Below are 23,891 nucleotides of genomic sequence, written 5' to 3'. Positions count from 1 at the left end.
TTTTAATTTATTAAAATAATATATACCAGAAAATAATTATTAATATACAAAACATTTAACTCAAAATGAAATGAAATTCCTTTGTTTAAATTAATTAAAATGTTAGCAATAAATGAAATGAAAGAATAGCATATTCACAAAGCAACAATTAAAAAAATTTAATTTCTGCCACTTTCATATATAAAAATTTAATATTTTATATTAATTCCATTTATTAAAATATATACACGTGAACAAAATTTCATTTCTGCCACTGCTCAATACTCTTCTCTCCCATCTCTTTCTATATATATCCTTCTTCTTCAGCTGAGCGGGAAAAAGCAGCTCCATTGAAGTGCCAAGCAGCGACAAACCTCTAACGTCGCCGTTCCATCGTGGTTTAGGGTTTTACGTTAATGGATCAAGATCAGCAATGGCTACTCAATTGCTTGTCTGCCACACTCGATCCCAATCCAGAGGTTCGCTGTTTCGCCGAAGCTTCCCTCGATCAGGCCTCTCGCCAACCAGGTTTTGTTTATCATTTCAATTTTCATCGCCGGAAACCTAATTGAATGTGGATTTTGCTCTGTGATGTTAAAACCTTGTAGAGTGTCTGGCTTGGACTGTTTTTGTTTTCTTTTCTTCTCGAAGACGAGCGATTGTGGTGGCCGAGCCAAATTAACGCTTGTTTTGGCTGGTTTGTTAGACGTTATGCTTGCTGTTTATGTGGTGTGGTGGTAGCGTGGGAGTGAGTGTTTTGCAGTTGAGGACTTGAGGGGGTAATGGGTTTGGAAAATTGAGTTTGTTCGATAATGCTGTTGTTTTTTTGTTTTTATTGTGTGACTAAAAAGACGAGAGGGGGAGTGGTTTATGGTATTTAGGAGGTGGGGGCATGTGCAATAGCATGTAACTAGGAAATGAGGATGTTCAGTGGAGTGGCAGCTTGCTGAGCGTGAATATGTGACAATGATGTTATGCCTCAGTCTTGTGTTGGCTTGAAAGTTGTCATTTGTAATTGGAAGTTGTATTTTCATACTTGAATGGGGCTTATATGCTTCATTTATTTTAGTGAAGCATGTTTGCTGTTTGGCTTTATCTTCTTCTGTAATGTGTATATTCCTTTAGCTTGGCTATGGAGATGAAGAACATAACTTGGAGTGCTCATTCACTACTGTTTTCATTTGACTAAATTTCTCAATACCGCTCAATCATGATTTTTTATGTTATTTTTGAATGTTGAATTGCCCTGAAGGTTTTGGCAGTGCATTATCAAAAGTTTCTGCAAACAAGGAGGTCACGGTGGGACTGCGTCAGATATCCTATTTCATAATGATCACATATTCTGAATTTTTATTGAGAACCAAAATATTTCCTGCTATCTTTCATTGTTTTTCTTAAAGAAATAAAGATTTTGTGACATTTGCTGTTATATGCAATAATGCTAGAGTTGAATTTTTCCTTGTCATCAAATCATCTAATCTTTTGAGTAATCTGACAAGGACACTTGCGCTGTGTTTTTTCCATCCTTTAGATATTTTTTGGGTCATTTGGTTAAAGGAAATGTTTTCTGTTTTCTATCTGTTTCCTGATGTAAAATATTTGTATATGAAATAGTGACAACAACGTTTTATCATCTTCATGTTTTGTAATCGAACTTTTGAAAACAGGAGACAAAGTGAAGATGATGACATTTTTTGTTAGTAAAAGTAAAAATAGGAAAAAAGTTTTCTCTTACTAAATGCCCCCTTTTTTCCTTTTGGATAAAACATGTTTTATGCTTTCTTATGTGTTCCTTTTTTCCATTCACATCTGAAAAATTATACTAGGATTATAATTCCAATGTTTGTGCCAGGAAATTATTTATTTTCTTTCTTCCATTTATTGGGAACTTGGATAACTTAACCTTCTCGTACTTAGCTGCTGTCCTTCTTAAGCAGTTTGTTAAAAAGCATTGGCAGGAGGATGACGACACTTTTGAACCTCCTGTTGTCTCTAGTGATGAAAAGGTAAATATGCTTTTGTTTCTATTGAATATTATTGATAAGTGCTTCTGAGCTGTTTTAGTTAAGAGTTAAATATACAGAAACTGAAGACACCTTTGAACCCAATATAATGGACCCAGTAGTGTGGTAGTTATGCCATGGTCTTGAAATATGAAAGGTGTATTCCAGAAAAGGTAAAAGAGGGATTTGTGAAGAAGAAACAGAAGGAGAGGCTGTTATGCCATGTGGACGTGTGAGTGAGGTCTAGAAGGAGGTGCGCAAAGTTGGAGGTTGTTATGAGTTAGAGACTAGAAAGCTTGGATTGGGTTGAGCAAGAGATAGCATTTCATAGCTACTCTGCATTTTCCTTTATATTTTCTACAATCCGTACTTTCTTTGTTTATTGTATATTGAAAAGTCTAACTCAGACAATTTTTCATTGTTTTAATAAAATATTATTTGTTGTACACCGGTGCCATGCCAGATGGCTTCTCACTATGAAATGGTTATGCAATATTACACTTGCATGTTGCAAATAGGCTGATTCGTGATTCAAACACATGACTAAATTGGTCAAGGTACAATTTACCATTGTGCTAGAGCTACATAGTAGTCAATTGCACGTAATCATGGGGTAGCATTGCAGACCTTGCTGCTCCTAAGGAACATAGCGCCTTCCCGTCCTAGTAGTTGTGGTACCATTTAGGGCCCAGGTTGTATTAGAAAAAAGAGTAGAAGAAAAAATTGCTTTCATTATATTGAAAGAGCACAAAGACTTACATTTCTATAGTAAGACTCAACTATTTATAACAACACAAGGATAAGAAAACAAACTGGCAGTTATAACCAACTGTAACTAGCTTCCTGCTGTACCCAAGGTTATCAAATTTGAGTCTACAAAAACTCGTGGGACTCAACTTGTAGATTCGTCAGAGTCTACTTCATATGTTAAACTCATAAATAACAATACCAATTCAATAGTTAAACACCATGATTAAGCAAAGTAATCAAACTATAATTCCACAATACTAAATTTTAAGTTTAGTGGTGCATAACTACTTTATAAGTTCAAACTACACCAATAAATAAGTTCAATTACAAAACATAAGTTGCTAAAAGGGATAAAAATTAAATAACTAAGAAAAAGTTTATTTTTAATCCTCTAATGACATCATCTCCACTACCACTATAATCATCTTCATCACCATCCCACCTTCCACACATTTTAAATTTTCAGGAACTGAACATGGTACAGGTATAAACACAAGTTTTAAGAGATAAATTTTTGAAGTAAAATGGAATGAAACCAAGTCCAACTTTGGGACTGGAAAAGAATGAATAGAACCAAACCAAGTCCAACTTGCATGATCAAAAACAAAAGAATAGAACCAAACCAACCAAGTCCCCATTGAAGTAGCTCAAACAAATGGTTTTGTAATCTCTCAAAGGAAATATGCTTTAGATATCGTAAAAGAGACAGATATGATAGATTGTAGACCAGTAGATAGTCATATGGACCCAAATCAGAAATTAATGATAGTACAAGGTGAATATTTTTTTGATATTGTAAGATATAGAAAATTGGTTGGAAAACTTATTTATCTTACCACTACTTGACTTGATCTATTTTTTGTAGTTGGTGTTGTTAGTTAGTTCATGCAGGCTCCTTGTATTGACCATTGGAATGCTTTATCTGTATTCTAAGATATCTAAAAAAAAGCCTACTACAAGGTTTGCTATATGAAGATAAAGGGAATACTCAAATCTGGGTATTGTGATGCCGATGGGTAGGATAGACCCTCTACTATAGTATATTGTGTTTTCTTTAGAGGAAATTTTATTTCTTGGAAAAGTAAGAAACATAATGTAGTTGCACAATTAATAGCTGAAGCAGAATATAGGGCAATGACGTCTCTTACTTGTGATTTTGTATGGGTGAAACAATTCCTTCAAGAATTGAATTCCTATGAGATTCAGTGAATTAAGATGTATTGTGATAACCAAGACACTGTCTCTATCCAGTGTTCCATGAGAGGACTAAACACATAGAAATTGACTGCGACTTTGTTCGGGAAAAGTTGTTGTCTAAGGAAATTTGTACTGAGTTTTTTGGATCCAATGATCAACTTGCAGATGTGTTAACAAAATCCTTTAGGGGACCTAAAATTGAATTTATTTGTTCCAAGCTTGGTATATACAAGTGTATGCTCCAGCTTGAGGGGAAGTGTTAGAGTAGGTATTAAATATAGGTAGGAAGTAGTTGTATTGGAAAACTGTTATATGCTATACCTATGAGTTGTACCAAGGGCTCTACTTTTGATCTTTACTCTTCCTTGTACTCACTGGTTCATGACTTATTAATGCTAAATCTCCTTGGTGTCTTCCCTCGAAGAACCCACAAAGAGCTTTACCTCTTCGTAGAGGAGAATGAGCAATCCAGAGGAAGCAAACTGAGTTGCCAATCAGAATGACGAACCCAAAGGAGTGAACCCAATTGCCAAAATGACCATTCTGCTGCTGCTATCCTGCTATAGTGGTTTTGGAGGGTTGTTGCTCTGTTTGCTATTGATTACTATGGGCCACTATATAATATTTCACTGTGATCTTGCTGGCTGGAATCCTAACTTGTATTTGATTGTGATTTGTGGTTTAGGTACCTCACCTTTGGTTTATATATATATATACTAATTTAGCCAGTCATTGGATGCCCTGAAATCACAACGTATAATATGGTGCTGAAATTGGACTAATTTAGTTTCGTCAGTTGCTGTTATCAATGCCATATATTTCCTTGCATTTAATTATTTGCAGAAGAGTGTTTCTAGTATATGATAATACCAATTTATTTGGTATTAACCTTCTTCCAGGGGTCTAGACTGCTGCTGTCTTGGCATTTTACTGGATGAATTGTTCATTGGCTTTTATATATAGAAAATATCTTTTTAAATAAGAAAGTAAAAGATTAAGATAATTGGACAATTTTTTTTTTAAATATGAAAAGCAGCAGAAACCAATTTCTATTGTTTTTTGTCTGATTAGTAAGAAAGAGTAGTATAAATAAGCTCTAAAAACTATCATAAAAACATCTGTTGTCAAAGCTGTCCGTGTGCTGCTTTATCTTCTCTCCATTGAGCTTTAGGTCTGATGGATTTCTCTTTTATTGGATAAGGTTTCTATGCCTTTTGACTTAATTACAATGGGTTCAAAGTCTTGCTCGTGGATCTCATATATGGAAAATAATATTAGTTTTCTGAATCTTAATTTCTGGAATATTAAATGATAGGTTTACACTACTGATTAGTCTTTTGTAGTTCCGTGTCAATCTTAATTGTTTTTCCTTTTGTAAAAGGCCATTGAATTAAACTGATTACTAAAGTCACTTTTTTGATGCTAACTAAAGTTTGTTACATTTTCAGGAAGTCATCCGAAGAATGCTTCTATTGACATTGGATGACCCTCATAGGAAAATTTGCACGGCCATTGGTATGGCTGTTGCATCTATTGCAGTGCATGACTGGCCAGAGTTATGGCCAGATTTGTTACCATTTCTCCTAAATTTGATCAATAACCAAGCCAACTTGAATGGAGGTAAGCATTTTTGTTTGAGTTGGTGATTTTTGGGATTTTCTATGTGTGAATGATTGAGAAAAAGCCTTCACTGTACCAAGCGCTCCATTTTATAGAGTAGAGACCAAACATTTATGGTATGGTATGATCAGTTTTATATCCCTGAATTGTAAATGGATTGCTTGATGTTTTCCTTTCATGCTGGCTACTAGTTGATTCATTTACATTCTCTATTAGGTTTTCTGGAAATAATCTTATTATCAATAATTGCACCGTTTTGGGGTTTGTAATGTTTATGGAATTTCAATATGTTAATGAGATTTATTATTTTGTTTATCTTTAATAATTTTATTCTAGGGCATGGAGCTATGAGATGCTTGGTTCTTCTCTCTGCGGACTTGGACGATAAAATGGTTCCAACATTAATACCTGCTCTGTTCCCGAGTTTGCTGACAATTGTATCATCTCCTCAGGTTGTATTTTGTATATCTTTCTGAACTAAATTAGCTACACAAAAAGTCTGGAGAGGATTTATTCATTATCAAAAATTTACATTATTTCTTTACCCCTACATTATCTCTATTATGGCGTAGTCTTAACTTTCAACTTCAGAAAGGAAGAGAGCATATTATAGGAATTCACAAGTCCTTTCTGTCTACCTGCATTTTGCATATTAGTTGTCGATTTTCATTGTAAAGAGATTTTTCCATTTTGTTAGTGCATGTTTTTGAAGTAAAATTGAAATACTGTAACTTTTTTGATAATTCATTTAAATACTTTTCTAAAATCTCTAAATTCTTCAATGAAAAAATGAAGAAAATAATGGAAATTTACCACTTTTTTGTTTATATATGGTGAACTGAGTCTCTTTTGTCTCACCTAGAACATATTTCCTATTGTCTTATTGCCATTCAGATATATGACCCATACATTCGATCAAAGGCCCTTTCAATAATCTATTCCTGTACATCTATGCTGGGGACAATGAGTGGTGTCTACAAGGTATTTGTCACTAAGTGACTACAAACTGTTCGAGTGGATTGTTAGGTTAGTGTGTTTTCTTTTAAACTATTAACAGATCAAGATATTCTGTTTAGGCAGAAACAAGTTCTTTGATAGCTCCTTTGCTTAAACCATGGATGGACCAATTCTCTTCTATTCTAGCAATTCCAGTTCAATCTGAAAATCCTGATGATTGGAGTATCAAAATGGAGGTTAGTCTATCTATGTGTGTTTATATATAGTTATATTCATGTGTCATGTATACTATACAAGCACACGTACATGTATATCTTTCCCATGTAGTAACATGATGTTGCATTTTTCTTTGTCAAGGTTATGAAGTGCTTGAATCAGTTCATTCAGAATTTTTCAGGTCTCTTTAAAAGTGAATTTGAGGGTATGTTTTCTTCTCCCCAAGTTGAGCTTCTAGGCTTTTGTTTAGTTCTTTGATTTATTTGTTTACAAAAGGCTTTCCACTGTAGTTATATTAGGACCTCTGTGGAATACATTTGTCTCTTCTTTGAGAGTTTATGAGAAAGCATCTATTGAAGCAACTGAAGATTCATATGATGGAAGATACGATTCTGATGGGTCAGAGAAAAGCCTTGATTCATTTGTTATCCAGGTGATGATAGCAGCCCAGTTTTTCATGTGGATAATTTTATATTGCATAAAATGATATTATTCTGTTTGACATATTTCAATGTCAGAGTTAACTTACTGACTTTGGATGGTCTCCTTTAGCTTGTTATTTGGCAAGGAGGATACCCTTTATTAAATTGGTCAAACTCCAAAGTGGATACAGCAGCCACTGCAATGGAAACCTTTTTTCATTATTTAATATTGTGGCTTCATTAGCTTATTAACGTAAAACGTAAAGGAACCTCTTTGTTTGATTTATACCTTTTATGAGTGTTTTATATTTTTTGCTGAATTGTATGGAAAATGTCAAAAGTTATAATTATAGACTTTTAAGTAATCAGCTGGCTGAGGTTTGCATTGTTAGTCAGTTACAACCATCATTATAGTTGTATTCTGTTAGAGTAGTTTCATACAGCTGTCACTGCCAAGTTGTTATAAATAATCCACTCAACTGAATGAACTTCAATAGTCTATATATGGCTCCTGTAAACAGAAGCTCATAACATGTATACCTCAGAATAATCAGTATAAAATTTATTTTCTGTTAGTTTGTTTGCAATAAGCATAGTGATTTTTTATAATAACTTTTGGGCAATTTCTCCATGCACCATATCATTTAAGACATGCACCCAATACAAAATTTAAAACCCAACATTGCTCTTGGCTTAATTTTTGCTTACGGATGTAGAAATCCGGAAGTGATTGTTATATATCCCAGATTTCGATATCCAGAAGGTCATTTTCGTACTTCATTTAAGTTTCCGGATGACTATATTCGGAAGTGAGTTATGAGTTCTGGATTTTCATATCTGGAATAGTATGCTGTAAATGGTGATGAGGATCGAGATTCGGAACTCATTTATGTTTGCTCCTGGATCTTGACATCCGGAAGGTCATTTATGCTGTCCAAGTAAACTTCCAGATGGCGAAATTCGGAAGTGACATATTAGTTCTGGATTTGTAGATCCGGAACTTTGTGATTTGACTTACGGATATGGATATCTGGAAGGCAGAATTTTTTAAATCACTAAGGGCAAAACGGACATTTCACGTTAGTGTGTTTGATGCGGATTTGAATTGAATGGTGCAGGGAGAATCAGCCTAACTTTTGAATTATTATTTTCATCTATTTTATTTTATTTACAGCTCTTTGAACTCATGTTGACCATTGTGGGTAATTCAAGACTGAGAAAGGTTTGGTTCAGACTATTCTTGCTATCTTTTATTGCTGATTGTGTTCTATTATACCATTGCTTTGATCTGTGGTTTGCACTTCTATAGATGGTTGTGGCTAATATCAGAGAATTGGTGTACTATACTATTGCTTTTCTTCAAATGACAGAACAGCAGGTATAACATTTTTACTATTCTCATTGCACTTGTTCATATTTGCCCTCATTTTGCTTAGTAGCATCTATTGGCTTTCTGCAGATTCACTTTCTAATTTCGTATGCTATTTAAATGTGGTGCTTCTCATTTGAATGAAAAACTGTAGCTTACTTGAGATGGGTGCAGGTGGATATTTTCTGTACCCATTTATTATTTTTATTTTGTTATATCAGGCATAAAATGAATGCCAATTCCTTACTGCTTCATATATCACTTTACAGCACATGTGCATGTTTATGTTAGATAGAAGGAAAGGAAATGGTGTATTGGAGTCTTCTCATGTATTCCATCCTGCATAGGGATGACGACGGGCGAGGTGAGTGTGGGTTTGACTATACTCGTCCTCGTCCCTGCCCCCTCCCAAAGTAAAAGCCCATAATTATCCCTATCCTTGATACCCAAATGGGTATGAAATTTGTATCTTATCCTTATCCCCGTTGTGTAATGGGTATACATGTACCGTTGCTTGTACCTGTTCAAATGTTTATTAAATAATTTTTTACCAAAAATAAAAGTAAAATCAAAGGAAACATGAAATTATCAAGAATTCAATACCAAAAGAATACTTATTTTTTCTTCTCTTCATTGCCAAATAATAATGAGTAAATTGTAATTGTAAAAATTTCAAAATAGAGTATTAAATAAACTAATGGTGTGTTAGTAATTTAAAACGGGAAAAAGTATGGAGACAAGGACAGTGTTGGAGCTAATACATACCCATCCCCATTCATTAATTTATATTCATTATACTCATACCCATGCTTGGTCAATCTGGGTTTTCCTTGTAAGTGTTGGGACGGGTTCAAACAATACTTATGTGTACAGTTTTATTTGCCATCCCTAATCATGCTTGGTGTTGCACCAATGGATTTTGGATTTTTACATTTTTCTTTGGAAGTTTTTGTCACTACTTTTTACCCGCATGAACCCATTTTACCAATGTCATGGAGTGATTCACTAGTTAATCTTCTCTAGCTTAAGCTATCCACTAGAGGTTCAAGCATGATTTGTATATCATTGAAGTTATATTACAACATAAAGGTCAGAATTTCAAGTTATTTGTGACATAGTGATTGAAATATATTCCATTTCCTACATTTTTTTTGGAATTTAAAATTTGTTGCGATGTTGCAAGTGGTTGAGGCTTTGTGTTTTCTGTCAGTGACATATTCTAATTTTGTATTTATATCTTGTTAATGAAATTCTTTGTTTATTTTTTTTTCAAGATTTTGCATTGTTGGAAATTTTGAGTTTTGCGTAAGAATGGCAAATATTAGTTTTTTATCAACATTATGAGTCTCAAAGAAAATAACCAACTCAAATACCTTGATTCCATAATATGAAAAAAGGTTTACTCAATTGATGAGGTTCCCATGACTGTGGACCTGCAATGTATCATATATATGAAGCCATAACCTGATAGTTAGAGAGGTTGTTTGCATGATTATAACCTGTGTTAATCAGGTCCCAACCTAGCAACTAAGGTTATCAAACTTGAGAATCTACGTAAACTTGTGGGAGCTCCATTAACTCGACTTGTAAACTTGTAAGAGTTTACTTTATGTGAATTTTTTTTTTATACTAGCAAGATGATGCTTGAATCTAAATATACATCCACTCACAATCTTTGAACAATAGTTACATTTCATTTTTTTACCATCCAATTTGAGTTGCTGGACCATCTTTACTTCTAATTTTAATAGATAAGAATGCACATGGATTGTGCTCAATTGAATTTGATCCACTCATAGACATATCTAACAAAAACATGTTTTTAAAAAATATTTTTTTTTGTAATCAAAACTAGAATTCAAAAACCCTAATTTAATCCCCTTCTTGCCCTAATTTTGTCATAATAAAAAAATTCATATTCCCTACTGGATGACAACACAACGACGACAACACAAACCATCGTCGTAGACGACGATGCACCACCACATAGTGGCGCAGTGAACTACTGGAATCACATCACACAATAACAATAATGTCGCGGGACGGACGACACCGCAAGACGTCACACAACCAACAACAAAGATCGATGAACAACAAGAATGATGGCGTGGAAAGTAGAGATGACCACGATGCGGAAAATGACAGTCAGTGACCATCAACGATGAAGATGAAACCCTCATGCATAGCATTGGAGGAGAAGCACGAATCGAGTGGGTTTTTCTAATTTTCGCAAAGCAAACAACATCATTTAAGTTTAAAAAAAATCCCTCTAGACTCTCACCAACTTTGTTGTAGACTCGCGAGTTTGGCTGAGTTCACCGAGTTTGTTTGTGAGTCTACCTAGTTTGCTTGAAAAAACGAGTTTACTTGTCAACTTGCGAGTTTGATAACCATGTAGCAACCATACTATTACTTTAAGGATTTTATTTTTTTTCTATTCAAAATATGACATTTGTAAAATCTTAGAAGATATTATTTAAATATAAAATAAGCATATGCGATCAATTTTCATTGTGGTTTTGTCTAGAAGATGTATTTGGCCGTGTGTCTTATATTAGTGCAAATAGGACAATCTATTGAAGTGCCTTTGATGATCTACCTGTCTCCTTTTTCCTCATAATTTCCTGCAATTGAATTATTTTACTATTTTTATTACCAAGAATTGTGCATTCTATTTTTAGGTTCATACATGGTCTGCAGACGCTAACCAGTTCATTGCTGATGAAGAGGATGCCACTTATAGCTGCCGCATCTCTGGTCAGTATCTCCCTTGAAGAAACTAGAACTAAGCTGAGAGAGAGGTTTCCGTAAACTGAAAATGAATTTGCATTACTAATGTTGAAGTACTAAAACAGGAATTCATACAAACTAAGTAGCTTGCACCGTAAGCTACGCTGACTAGACTACAACTTAGTGTAACTAACTAGCAGAATAATTTGCATAGCAAGCTGAGCTGAGTAGACTACAATTCATCTAACTAACGGACAGCTGAGTTTGCTGACTACAGTTAGTTACAACAAATACTAAAGTGATTGCAACTGTAAACCTTCTATACTTCACTTCTTGAGATTTTATTTCCCAATTTAACTTTGACTGATAATTTATTTCACATTGGCTGATAGTTTCCTATGTTGAGTTACTTTCCTTCATCTTAATTATTTTGGTGCTTATTAAGATAATGATTTTAATTCTTGTCCTTATAATAACACTTTTAAATTTTGATGTGTTTTATCCTTGAAGAATGCTAAACAACATATCACTCTATCATGTTTTCAAAAGGATGGACTGGAGGGATTTTGGATTGGATCACTATGGATGGATATTTGTAATCCATCAGTGCATTTAGCATGCGCTAACAATCTCCATTTTTTATTTGTAAGATATTTTTGTTGGTTTATTAACCATACATTAAAACTTGATAATACATTAGCTATCTATTTGATTAAATTTATTGTTATAATTGTGTGACTGAACTAGACATATATGTGGATGGGCTAACTGAATGGATCCAATTGCCACCCTTGCTTTTGTATGATTTTCTCAAATATTAGCAGTACATCAGATATATATTAAACCAATCTAGGAAATATAATAACAACACTTATTGTAATCAGATAGCTATGATTCAGGGATATAATCAGATCCCTATGATTCAGGGATATTTCCTATAAACTTTAATTATATTAGGATAAATAGTTGGTCTAGTACAACAAATATTGACATATTTTGTTTTTAGTACAATAAGAAAAAAATTATAGTCTTAGCACAATTTTAATTCTGTTAGTTTTTTATTGAACTAAATGGTTAGTACAATCAAATGAACATGCATTTGGTCTTTAATAATTGTCCTATGTGTTTGTTAAAAGGAACATTAATGTTAATATGCAATTAATCTTAAAGGAACCACTAGAGATTTTAAATTACAAAGCAAAAGGCAAAGGGGAAAGGTTTCAATTGCACATTAACGGTAGTTTTCCCTTTAATAAACAAACGTACATGTTCAATTATGTTAAAACATTAACGGAATTCAAACAAAATTAACGGAGTTGAAGTTGTACTAAAACTGTAACTTTTTTCTTATTGTACTAAAACTAAAATATGTTAATTCTTGTTATATATTTACCCATTATAATATGCTAAATATGGAATAATAAAATATGATTGCTGATGCCTGTAAAGCTGGTGAATATGCATTTTCCATTCCTTGAAACAATCCTTTCGGAGTTGTTGCTATTCATTCCCATTGTTAGAAGATGTGCAAAGTTGTCTTGAGAGGAGACATGTGGAATGCAGAGTCAACCACGGTCTAATAAAATATGATTGCTGACAGATTTCAATTCTTCAGTTATTTTTTCAATTGAGTTTGTTTCTTTTTACATATTTTCAAATGCTTCATCAGAAAATGCTTTTTGTTAGGTGTGCTTTTCCTGGAAGAGGTTGTAAATTCTTTTGATGATGAAGGAATTTCGGCCATCATAGATGGTACAAAGCAATGGTTCAATGAGTCTGAAACCAGAAAGGCAGCTGGCAATGCAAGCTGGTGGAGGGTAAATACAAAATTTCTATTCTTCTTGGATCTAGAGATTTCTGCCTTTTGAGACTTGTGGGTTTGGTTGTGCTCACGGAAGCCACTCAAATTATAAACTCTGTTGGCACTTTGAACCATTGTCATTGACAAGCAGTGGTGGCTGGTGACGACTTAACTGGAGACAATAGAGTGGGACTGAACCCACTCTACCATGTTCAGAAACTAAGCATTAGGATTCGCTTGAATTACTTGAGTTCACTCAACTGTAGTGTAAAGGAACAAAATGAGTACTAGAAAAAAAGGAAGAATGGACATGTTCAGACTAGGAGAACCTGCACATGTATAGCCTGAGAGCATATATACACAAATGCAGCCTTTTTCTTATGCATTGATTATTTCCTAAGAGTTTTCTTATGCATTGATTATTTCGTAAGAGTTTTCTTATGCATTGATTGCTTCCATTTTATTTCTCTGTTGTGAAGTCTAAACTGTTAATTTTTGGCAGATAAGAGAAGCTACTCTTTTTGCCCTATCATCTCTTTCAGAACAACTATTTGAGACAGAGGTTCGGGAATCCTATTTCAGTTGTGAATTCTGATATGTTGAATTAGAAGTTTTCATTTCCAGCCTCAGTAACTTTTGTTTTCATTTTGAAGTTGGGTGGACTATGATATATCTTGTTATTGATACAGGAAACCGGGGTTTATACACGCGACTTGAAGCACCTGGTTGAGAAGATTTTTGCAGTCGACTCTCTAATAGGTTGATTTCAACTCTTCCCTTGCCTCTTTTAAGCTTCCATTCTGAATCAATGAATGCAGCTGTGTCTGTGATACATATTTTTTATCTTATTTTTTGACTTTTGTGCCAGGTCCTCTTGAATGTCCTTTTTTATATGCCCGCATTTTTACTTCAGTTGCTAAATTTTCCTCTTTGGTGAATGATCCTGTCCGAACTTTTTAGATTTCATTTCTCTCTCCCTCTCTCTCTCTTAACTTGTATCTTTAATATTTTACAGATAAGCAGTGGCTTACTAGAGCATTATCTCTATTTAGCAATGAAGGCAGTTACAATTGATGTGTAAGAACAGTTGTCTCAGTTTTTAATCTTTCTAAAATATACTCGTCTAACTTTGAATATAACAGGCCCCCACCTGTAAAAGTAGGTGCCTGCAGAGCACTTTCTAGCCTCCTTCCTGAAGCAACAAATGAAATTGTCCAATCGCAGTTGTTGGGTTTATTTTCATCCCTCACTGATCTTCTTAATCATGTACCCCACAATATAAATCCTTTTTGTTATATATCTTTTACTATATATCTTCTACTATTGTTGCATGTAATAATTACCAAAATATGATTTCCAGGCCTCTGAGGAAACCTTGCACATGGTACTTGATACATTACTTGCTGCAGTAAAAGCAGGTTAGGTTGTATATTGCTCAGATATTGACAGACACACACAAACACACAAGTGTGTGTATATAATGTATTTCTTGATACTAGCTTAATTATATTTTCATATTTATAATAGGTACATATGCCGTACTCTTGTTTTATTAGATTCGCCTGTGCAGAATATGTATTATAATTTATTAATCATTGGGCTGAGAAGTTTTTTCAAACAAGTTTTTACTTAAATCTATATCGTTTCCATTTCAAATGTATTTATTCCCTCATCGTTGCTTATAATAGGTCGTGAATCATCAACAGTAGTTGAAAACATGATTGCTCCTGTAATCCTTAATGTGTGGGCATCACATGTTTCGGATCCTTTTATCAGTATTGATGCACTTGAAATTCTTGAGGTAATGGTTTTATTTTTGTATATATTATTATCTTCAGAGTTACTTGGTTGTTTTTCTTAGCATCTTACATTAGTCATGACTGATGTTGTCAAACATTACCTTGAGGTAGGACTCTAAAACAAGAGGTTTTAACGTGGAATGTTCTATCCAACCAATTACAGGCCAAAGTTTATATAAAAAATCAGTTTTGTTTTAATCTTAGGTAGGGGTTTGTAGTGGTCAATCCCAAAACCACTAAAGAGGGATAGCATAGCAGAACTCAGGATACATTATGCTATTTTTTACAATTATTATTTATTATATTTTGTGTTATGCTTTATGTAACATATTATTATTATTATTATTATTTAAGAGCATCTTTTGAAAAAAGTTTTTTTCTTCCCATAAGCTATTTTTTATGAAAAATATGTTAATTAAATAAACTGGATGTTTGGGACATCACTTGAAATTTAATAGAAAACCTTTTCCCTTAAAACTAAGTTATTTATCATGAATATGAAAAGTGTAGTTTATGATTATTTCCCAGCAATTTTTTTCCCTTTCAACTTCATAGATTCTTATTCTTATGTAACAGCTATTTTTTTTGTTGTTGCATCCAAATAGGTAACAACTTCATAGTCACATTGTTGCATTTTTAAAAGTTGAGGGATTTTATTGAACTTTGAGAGGGTCACATTGTTGCATTTTTAAAATTGAGGGACTATTGAATCTTTTATTAATAGAGAGACCAAATTGAACAAAATAATAAATAATAGGACCAAATAGGTATTTTAGCCAAAATAGTTTGAAGAGATCTTTTTAGTCTCTCAAATTTAGTGTTTAGGAACTACAACCAAAATTCTCCCAATGGGTTTTAGTGTTTAAAAATGGGGAAGAAGAGTTATCCTTAGTTCTCTCCTGTTTTGCAACTGTATTTTATTTTTGCTGATGTCTCCATTTGAGTTTGTTCCTTACTTTGAGTCTTCCACCTTGATTGCCGCTTCCAACATTGGTAACATAACATTCTCATTTCTCTCTTGGTTGCGATGAATATGGGTTAAATTGTAAAAGTAACAAAAAATTGTTGGACAACTGAAATGGGAGTGGTATGTGATCTTATACCTTCATTTCATTGTGATGGCCTGAACATAGGGAAATGCTGCAATTTTCAGTAGTAAACACGCGTATGAAGTTAATTGTGTGCTGGGTGTTATTTGACATGGATTGAGAGGCTCTGTTGTATATATGCTCAGAAATACACATATATGTTGGTACTTTATGTATGTGCTATTCTCTATGATGTTATTTAGCCCGAACCTATCATTTGTCAAGCTCTATATATAGATTCCTAGGTTCATAATTGCTGTGGACTTTGGAAACAATTATTTTAATGCTTGCTTATAAATAATTTCTTTTGTCATCTTATTATATTTATTCTTTTTTCCAGACTATCAAAAGCATTCCTGGATGCATACATCCTTTGGTTTCCAGAATTTTGCCATATGTTGGACCAATTTTGAATAAAGTATGACTATTCAAAGTTAACCAAGTGTCAGTGGTTAGTGATATTAGAACAATACCTGTTACTTACACACCATGTAAATGTTCTTGTAGCCCCAAGAGCAAACTGAAGGCTTGGTAGCTGGATCATTAGATTTGGTAACAATGTTACTGAAGGCAAGTATAGTTAGAAACATGTCATCCTTGACCTTTGAGCACTTTATCTTTTGACTTTCTCAGCTCAGTTCGTTATAGCTATATGCAGAATGCCCCTGCTGATGTAGTGAAAGCAATATATGATGTCTCTTTTAATGCTGTTATCAAAATAATCCTTCAAAGTGATGACCATAGTGAAATTCAGGTTTTTTATAGATACACATCCTATTTTGTTATTTATATTTTAAACTATTTCTGATTGGAGCATAGAATTAAAATATATGCATTGACTTCATATGAGCAGAATGCTACGGAATGTTTATCTGCATTTATATCTGGGGGAAGACAAGACATTCTTGCGTGGGGACCTGATTCTGGATCAACTATGAGAAGTTTACTTGATATAGTTTCAAGGTAGTTGGCAATTTTTTCACATTTCTAAGTAAATTGGCTACCATTTTGCTTCAAGCACCTTTCAACAATAGTTCAAACAATTTTTTATTCATTTTGTTTTTTCTTGAAGTTTTTGCTTTTAAACCTTCCTCTAGAATATGGAAAAGGAGAAAACCAGTATGGGAAATGGATCTGACAGTCACTTCTGTTTCTATATTTTCTGCAAAATCAACCTGTTCCCTGAGTTTATACATAGCTTTATGAAAAACGTTCAGTTTATTTTATTGTTACCTATCATTTGAAATGATTGTGTATACCATTTATGTGGCTAACAACGAGTGAAAGATTCAACCACAATAAAAACAAACAAACTAAGCCTCCCACCCTCCGGGTAGAGTTGGCTGCTTGGATCGAATGTACTATTATGGATCATACTTAAAGACAAACCCAAGGCACTCTTTCATTTGACTTACCCAACCTGAAGTCTATGGTTTACATCATCGCTTGTTTCAGTGTCATTTTGTACCAACGACCCATGATAGTAAAACTGTGTGACTTGTGGTAAGGTATGGTTTCCAAGATTGAACACTAAACTAGGATTATTATCTCCTGTTATACTTACAATCTTATACTCCATCTTCTGCTCAAATTGAAAACTTGAACTTCTAAAGCTACCTTTCATATTTCTAGCTTCTAATTTTGTTCCTCTGGAAAATCGCTAATGAACTATATCATCAACGAAAGACATGCATAACCTAGAGCCTTGATTATGCTTTAGTAAGCACATCATGTATCATGATATAAAGATAAGGGTTAAATTGATCCTTATTTATCTCTATACCAATAGGCAAATCTGCTATGCCCTTATTGTCTGTTCACACTAGTATTATTAAAACTGAACTGGTCATCAGCTCTACTATTGCTGGTCAACTGGTCAATAGTTAAACTTTTAAGTCGTTAGTTGAATTGAATCACTCGATTTAGTATATTAAATATATGAAAGCGTGGTGACTGTTCAGAGTTGGTGAGTCAATTTTACTGGTTCTATCAAGTTTATAATGGTTTCTAGTTGGTTTTGAGATGTCATCACTGGTCTTAGTTTATTGATGGAACAGCTTGATCGGACTGGCCATATGTCCAGTTTCAAGTTGAATCTATGGCTTCATAGTGTGGATCATTTATTCATACCCTAGTGTTTGTGCAGTTTTGTATATTTCCTTTGTTCTTGATGGGAGGGATTAATGTGCTTCTCTACTCATCCAACTTCTTCCATTATACAATCTAATTAAACAACTTTTTGACACTAATATCTCTCTTCTAGACCATTCAGTAACTCATTTAGTATTTTGTTCTGTCCTATTGCTTTGCTATTGTCCATTCTGTTGCAAACCTTCTTAATTTAGTTGCGGTAAACCCTATCCTACCTTAATTGCAGCCTCATTGGGGACTGCATTAGGTGCAACTTCAAGAGAGGTGTTTAGTCTCACATTGACTAGTCTAGATTGATGTTACAAATAATGTTTGTAAACTTTGGTTAATTCTCACCTTACAAGTTAGTTTTCTCTGGTTGAATTAGGTCTCCTAAGTCCCAATTCCAAGATGCTATCAAAGTTTATCTTAGATCAATTGTTGGACCATTTGCATCGCCATGCTCTAGGCTGATAGCCTTGGGCATAAAGAGGTGTTTTGGAAAATGGCTTTAGATGAGATTACCCAGAAACCTACCTTTATTACATCCTCTTTGGGAGTTTCCATAACTGAAGCCTCAAGGGTGGTGTTTAGTTGCACATTGACTAAAGACACGAATTTAATAGTTGAAATCAAGGGACAGGACTGAACGAATGTTTATTTCTTATTGATTCGTTTTGTAAAAAGGATATTAAAATATATAGATGCAATATAGGCTAAAAGAGGAAATGATTAAGCAAAATCATGTGATATGTTCCTATAGGTCCCCAATTCAACCCACTTTCCTAGATTTGATAGTGTAAATAGAAAGAATGCTTAAGAGATATTGCATCTAGCTGATTCGTATATTTTTAAGGATGACCCTTAAATTAGAGATACTAAAAAAAAAGGTATGAGCAACCTACACATAGGTAACATCTAGGAAATAAAAAAGATAAGTTAACCTATTTTAACAAGTTAACCAACCATTCAAATAAGTTAAACAAGTCTAAAACTCCCCAAGTTGGAAACGTGCAAGGACTTGGTTTAAATATTTGGAAGTTGAACATTGGAGTTGACAAGTTTCGTTAAAAATTCCTTGGACAACTTCTCTTGAACAAAATGACAATCAATCTCTATATGTTTGGTTTTCTCATGAAATATAGGATTGAAAGCAATGTGAATAGCATGGTTAGAATAGGCCTTAAATAGGCTTCATTAAAATGCTGTTTTGTGCTGTACATATATCTCTACCTAGGATCCTTGATATGCCTTTACTTGTTTTTTACTCTTTGCTCTTCTCATACAGTTACAGTCAGTATAAATATCAAAACCTATGAGAGGAAAATTAAGCTCTCAAAATAACATTGTCTTTTCATTTATCTCAAGTTAGATCATATCTCCCAAATCCGCGACATATCATAACAGAAATGTGTTATATCTCAACGAATAGAACTTATAAATCTTGGGCAAGTCACCTTATAAGTAAGTTATGGCATCGAGTTAGGTTCCAAGTCTAAATTGTAAGATATTCTCTTTACTACATCTTGTTCATCTGAACTCTCCAACCTCCATTACAGTAACAAGTAGGAACATTTTTAGGTTTTCTGCTTATGTGTGCATGTGGGTGTATATCTTAATTTCTGTTTCTGATTTGTTATGTGATTTCTTTTATTTTGGAACAGACTACTAGACCCGAAATTGGAAAGCTCTGGGTCTCTCTTTGTTGGGAGTTACATTCTTCAACTTATTTTGCATTTACCATCACAGATGGCGGTACATATTCGAGACTTGGTTGCAGCACTTGTCAAACGTATGCAGTCTGCTGAAAACGCTCTCCTGCAAAGCTCATTGCTTATTGTTTTTGCTAGATTGGTAATATAGCCAATTTTTCTGATTGAATTTGAATGATTCTTTTGTCAGTTTTTTGTTGGTAATGGTTAACGGTCAAATCTCTCTATTTTTTATAAATAACTTCGGAGGTTGAAAGCAAAAAGTTCTAGAGACAGTCAAATGAATTATTCTAATGTCTGTTGCTTTTCCTTTGTCCACATGGATAATTTTCCAAAGTATTACTTAAAATTCAGGTACACATGAGCGTTCCTAATGTTGGACAATTTATTGATTTGCTGATCTCAATTCCTGCGGAAGGACATAGTAATTCCTTTGCTTATGTAATTTCAGAATGGACCAAGCAGCAAGGTGATCATCCTTCTACTATTCTGTTTGTTAAATATTTAGGAATGTGATTTATTTGGTATTTTCCATTTTGCAAATTATGAGTTTGTCATGTAGTTTGTCCATAGAACTGAAAGATGTGTCTGTAACTGACTAAAAATTCTAATATCTTGCATGAATTGTTGAAAGATTTTGTTTGTCACTGACTAAAAATTCTAATATCTAACCATGCTAACTCCTTCCCCCTTCCTAGTGCGTGTGAATAGTCTTTACTTTTTTTTGGGTGAAACTCATGTTTATGTAACTTTTATTTCTGTCAAACATGAGAATGATCAAAAAGGAATGCTGAGATGTGCATAAACAAAATCAATTTTCTTCCATGTGATATATGATTGCAGGCGAGATACAGGGAGCATATCAAATAAAAGTAACCACAAGTGCCCTGGCCTTGTTGCTAACCAGTAGGCACAATGAATTGGGAAAAATACATGTCCAAGGCCATCTAATTAAGGTATTACTGTTATATGATTTATCTATTTGCTCTCTTTTTTCTTCACCCGGGAGGATGGGAGTACTTTTGCTGATTTCCCAAGCTTATTGCTTCATGAAGTCTGGCGAGGGAATAACCACAAGATCAAAATCTAAATCTGCTCCGAATCAATGGGTAATGTTGCCACTTCCTACCAAGGTAATTCTTTTTCTTTATATATAGTTGTTTGCACATGTTATGTTGACGTCAAATTATATTAAGAATTGACTGCAGAGAATACTGAACCAAAGTTTTATCGATCAATATCTGAACAAAAATTATGATCAAGCTACAACAGATCTATGTATAGGTCAGAGGATCATTACTGGCAGATGTCAGTTATAGATGTCTACTAGTTATACTGTTCAATAGTTATAACTGACAAACAGGAGTGCAAGCAAACTAACAAAGAAAATATTCAAGAGAAATATCTATCTCTAACACCCTCCTCAAGATAAAGGTGGGTGACAGACAACTGGTTAATCAACCAACTTAAGCTTTATCCCTGAGAAATGAAAATCTAGTAGGATGAAAAGGAGTTTAGATAAGAGATCAGGTCACTGACATAGGCTAAGGATGTACTTCACAATGAATTGCTTAGTGATGAATGCTTTTCCGCTTAAACACATAAACAAATTCATGAAAAACATGTAACTGGGGTTTAACCTAAGTCATGTTGACAAGGAACATTGATCATTATTCTAATTTTAATATCACAATTTCAGAATCAGGTTTGAGGGATTTTACATGATTTTGGAGTTCCAATTACTAGCAGAACAGTACAATTAAAGTTCTATGAAATATTATTGATTTCTAACTTTATTTGTAAACATTCTTATTCCAATTAACTAGTTAGAATTGATTCATCATATCAATTCTATCTACAGTCATGAATTAAACATAAGAGAAGCAACCATATAAACCTGAATTCAATTCATGTAGTAATTGCCCAAAATCAGACTTCCATTTCTATTTCCCAATTCTCCATCCTCTAACAAACTTCCACTACCACATTCCTATCTAGCCTCTTTAGTCTTTGTTGGTTTGGGCCTATGGGAATACACATTAATAAAGGGTCTATCAAATTCCTTGCCAAAGTTGGGGTTTTGTTCACAAGAGCACCACTTGTTGCATCTATCATACTCCCATCCATAATGGTTAATCCCTCAGAAATATTGGATTAGGAACTGCTTACTAATTTCATGGTGGGGGCAACTTGCAAACAATCTTTTAAACCTCTCCCAGTACTCACAAAGAGTCTCTGTATCAAGTTGCCTAATGGCACAAATTTATTTTCTTATGAAGTGGCATTTTGAGGCTGGAAAATATTTCTCCAAGAACAACCTCTTCAATCTCTCCCAACCAGTAATGGAACCGGATGGAAAATAGTACAACCAATCCTCTGCTCCCATGTTGAGAAAATGAAAATGCTTTGACCTATATGTGATACAGACAACCAGTCCATAAGAAAATGAAAAATATTTTCTTATGAAGTGGAGTGGCTTTTTGAGGCTGAAAGTATTTCTCCAAGAACAAACTCTTCAAGCCTCCTAACCAGTAATGGAACAGGATGGAAAATAGTACAGCCAATCCTTTGTTCTCATGTAGAGAAAATAAAAATGCTTTGAGCTTCATGTGATCTTCAGACAGACCTTGAGTTCTCATGGTAGTGCATACTATATTGAACTCCTTTAAGTGCTTCTGCACAGATTTATCTAAACAGATCCTTATTCAATAGTATTAGGTCAACTATCCCAAAGTTTATTCTCTTTTCCCTTAAGATGCTTACCCAAACGCACCCTAGGTCAACTATTCCAATGCTTATTATTAGGTAAAAATACAGGAATGGTTTCATATTACTTCTCTTGCACTTGTATCAAAATTATTTTTTAAAACTCAGTGCAGTTTCTACGATGAATTGCAACAATGTTACTGTGTTAACATCCTGATTAAAATTTATGGTTAGCTGTAAAACGAGATTATTTGTAAGTTGAATGTATTGATATTGTATCATAAACTGAGTATGTTTTCTCTTTTTTGAATATCTTGCAGATAGTCGCTTTGTTGGCGGATGCATTAACTGAAATACAAGAACAAGTTTTGGAAGCTGATGATGTGGTATTTAATGCATATTGATGTGTACTCTAATTATACACTAATTAGTAAAGTTGTTACCTAATGTATAAAATTTGTTCAGGATAGTGACTGGGAAGAAGTTAAAGCAGATGGTATTGAAAATGATAGAGATTTTCTTTATTCGGTGTCTTCACCTTCGGGAAAAGCTACTGATGAACATCTTGAAGCAATGGCAAAAGTATTTAATGAGGTTTGGTTGAGTTACAGCAGTTGTCACCTATCTTAATTTCTGTACTATGCACTTATATTGTAGTTTTATACTGATTTTTGATATATTCTTATTTTATTTGGCTAAACTTGTTTCACAATTACAAGGATCGAGATGATCAGTATGAGGATAACCTTTTTAGTGTTGCTGATCCTCTCAATCAGGTCTGTGATCCAGAGTCTGTTTTATTTATTCAATGTGATGCTCTAACTTGCATATGTATTTGTTAACAATTTACAATTATGGTTGCAAGTGACAGATAAATCTGGCAAATTACCTTGTTGATTTCTTTGTTAGCTTTTCTCAATCTGACAGACAGCTCTTAGATCACATCTGCGAGGTTATCACAGTAATAATTTTCATTTAGTTCACCTTGTAGTATAGACGATTGTTGCTTAACTTCGGTAATTTATCATGGCTTGCACTGCAGAGTTTGACTCAGTCTCAACAAAATGCCATTCAAATGGTACTGAAGAGATGAAAATTTAGTGTGTAATCATCAAGTGTGCTGTCTCAAAGATGGGTTGATAGTACTACAAAGAATCAAACAAAGATATGGTTGGAAACCAATATTTTTCCCATATTGAGGTTGGGGTGGTCTGCAATTCTGAAAGGTGTTTTCCCTCTGCTGCAGTGTTCCCCCGTTTTTGTCTATTGAATTTTGTATTGAATGTGTTATTGTATGTATTAGTGATGTTTTGTTTTTAGTTGGTTTCTGCCCATCTATAATTGACCAAATATTGTTTGTATACCAATTTTGTTGATTATTCAAGAAAAGGAAGAAACTTCAGTTGGTAGCA

General features: G+C 33.8%; 1 protein-coding gene across 4 annotated transcripts; it reads left to right on the top strand.

Annotated features, from left to right (window-relative positions):
- Window positions 1–243: 243 nt before the first annotated feature.
- LOC137806301 (ARM repeat superfamily protein) lies at window positions 244–23,891 on the top strand. Of its 4 annotated transcripts, none has more exons than XM_068606333.2 (33): window positions 244–507; window positions 1,232–1,293; window positions 1,893–1,985; window positions 5,378–5,549; window positions 5,886–6,001; window positions 6,444–6,530; window positions 6,626–6,742; window positions 6,864–6,927; window positions 7,013–7,155; window positions 8,319–8,366; window positions 8,454–8,522; window positions 11,195–11,270; window positions 12,930–13,060; window positions 13,547–13,606; window positions 13,734–13,803; window positions 13,913–13,977; window positions 14,060–14,121; window positions 14,187–14,310; window positions 14,405–14,462; window positions 14,733–14,845; window positions 16,272–16,349; window positions 16,439–16,501; window positions 16,590–16,685; window positions 16,785–16,894; window positions 19,726–19,915; window positions 20,128–20,242; window positions 20,617–20,729; window positions 20,829–20,906; window positions 22,800–22,865; window positions 22,945–23,073; window positions 23,199–23,255; window positions 23,351–23,431; window positions 23,522–23,891. In XM_068606333.2, exons 1-33 carry the CDS (start codon window positions 396–398, stop codon window positions 23,570–23,572), a joined length of 3,069 nt encoding a protein of 1,022 aa, XP_068462434.1. In that variant the 5' UTR covers window positions 244–395; the 3' UTR covers window positions 23,573–23,891. The 4 variants fall into 4 exon arrangements, 3 of the variants coding, with proteins under 3 accessions (XP_068462434.1, XP_090156422.1, XP_090156423.1); XR_016519483.1 differs by having other exon boundaries at window positions 253–507; window positions 16,580–16,685; XM_090300296.1 differs by having other exon boundaries at window positions 319–507; window positions 6,630–6,742.

This window comes from Phaseolus vulgaris, chromosome 3 (genome assembly GCF_051622355.1).
Source record: "Phaseolus vulgaris cultivar YP4 chromosome 3, ASM5162235v1, whole genome shotgun sequence".
Lineage (NCBI taxonomy): Eukaryota > Viridiplantae > Streptophyta > Magnoliopsida > Fabales > Fabaceae > Phaseolus > Phaseolus vulgaris.
This window is presented reverse-complemented; position numbering and strand designations above follow the sequence as displayed.

Bases quoted from the DNA above. Each gene is read 5' to 3' on its own strand.
- LOC137806301 (XM_068606333.2), top strand. From the start codon at position 396: ATGGATCAAGATCAGCAATGGCTACTCAATTGCTTGTCTGCCACACTC. The intron at 8,367-8,453 runs GTTTGGTTCAGA...GCACTTCTATAG, and splicing joins GTAATTCAAGACTGAGAAAG to ATGGTTGTGGCTAATATCAG. The intron at 16,350-16,438 runs GTATGACTATTC...ATGTTCTTGTAG, and splicing joins TTGGACCAATTTTGAATAAA to CCCCAAGAGCAAACTGAAGG.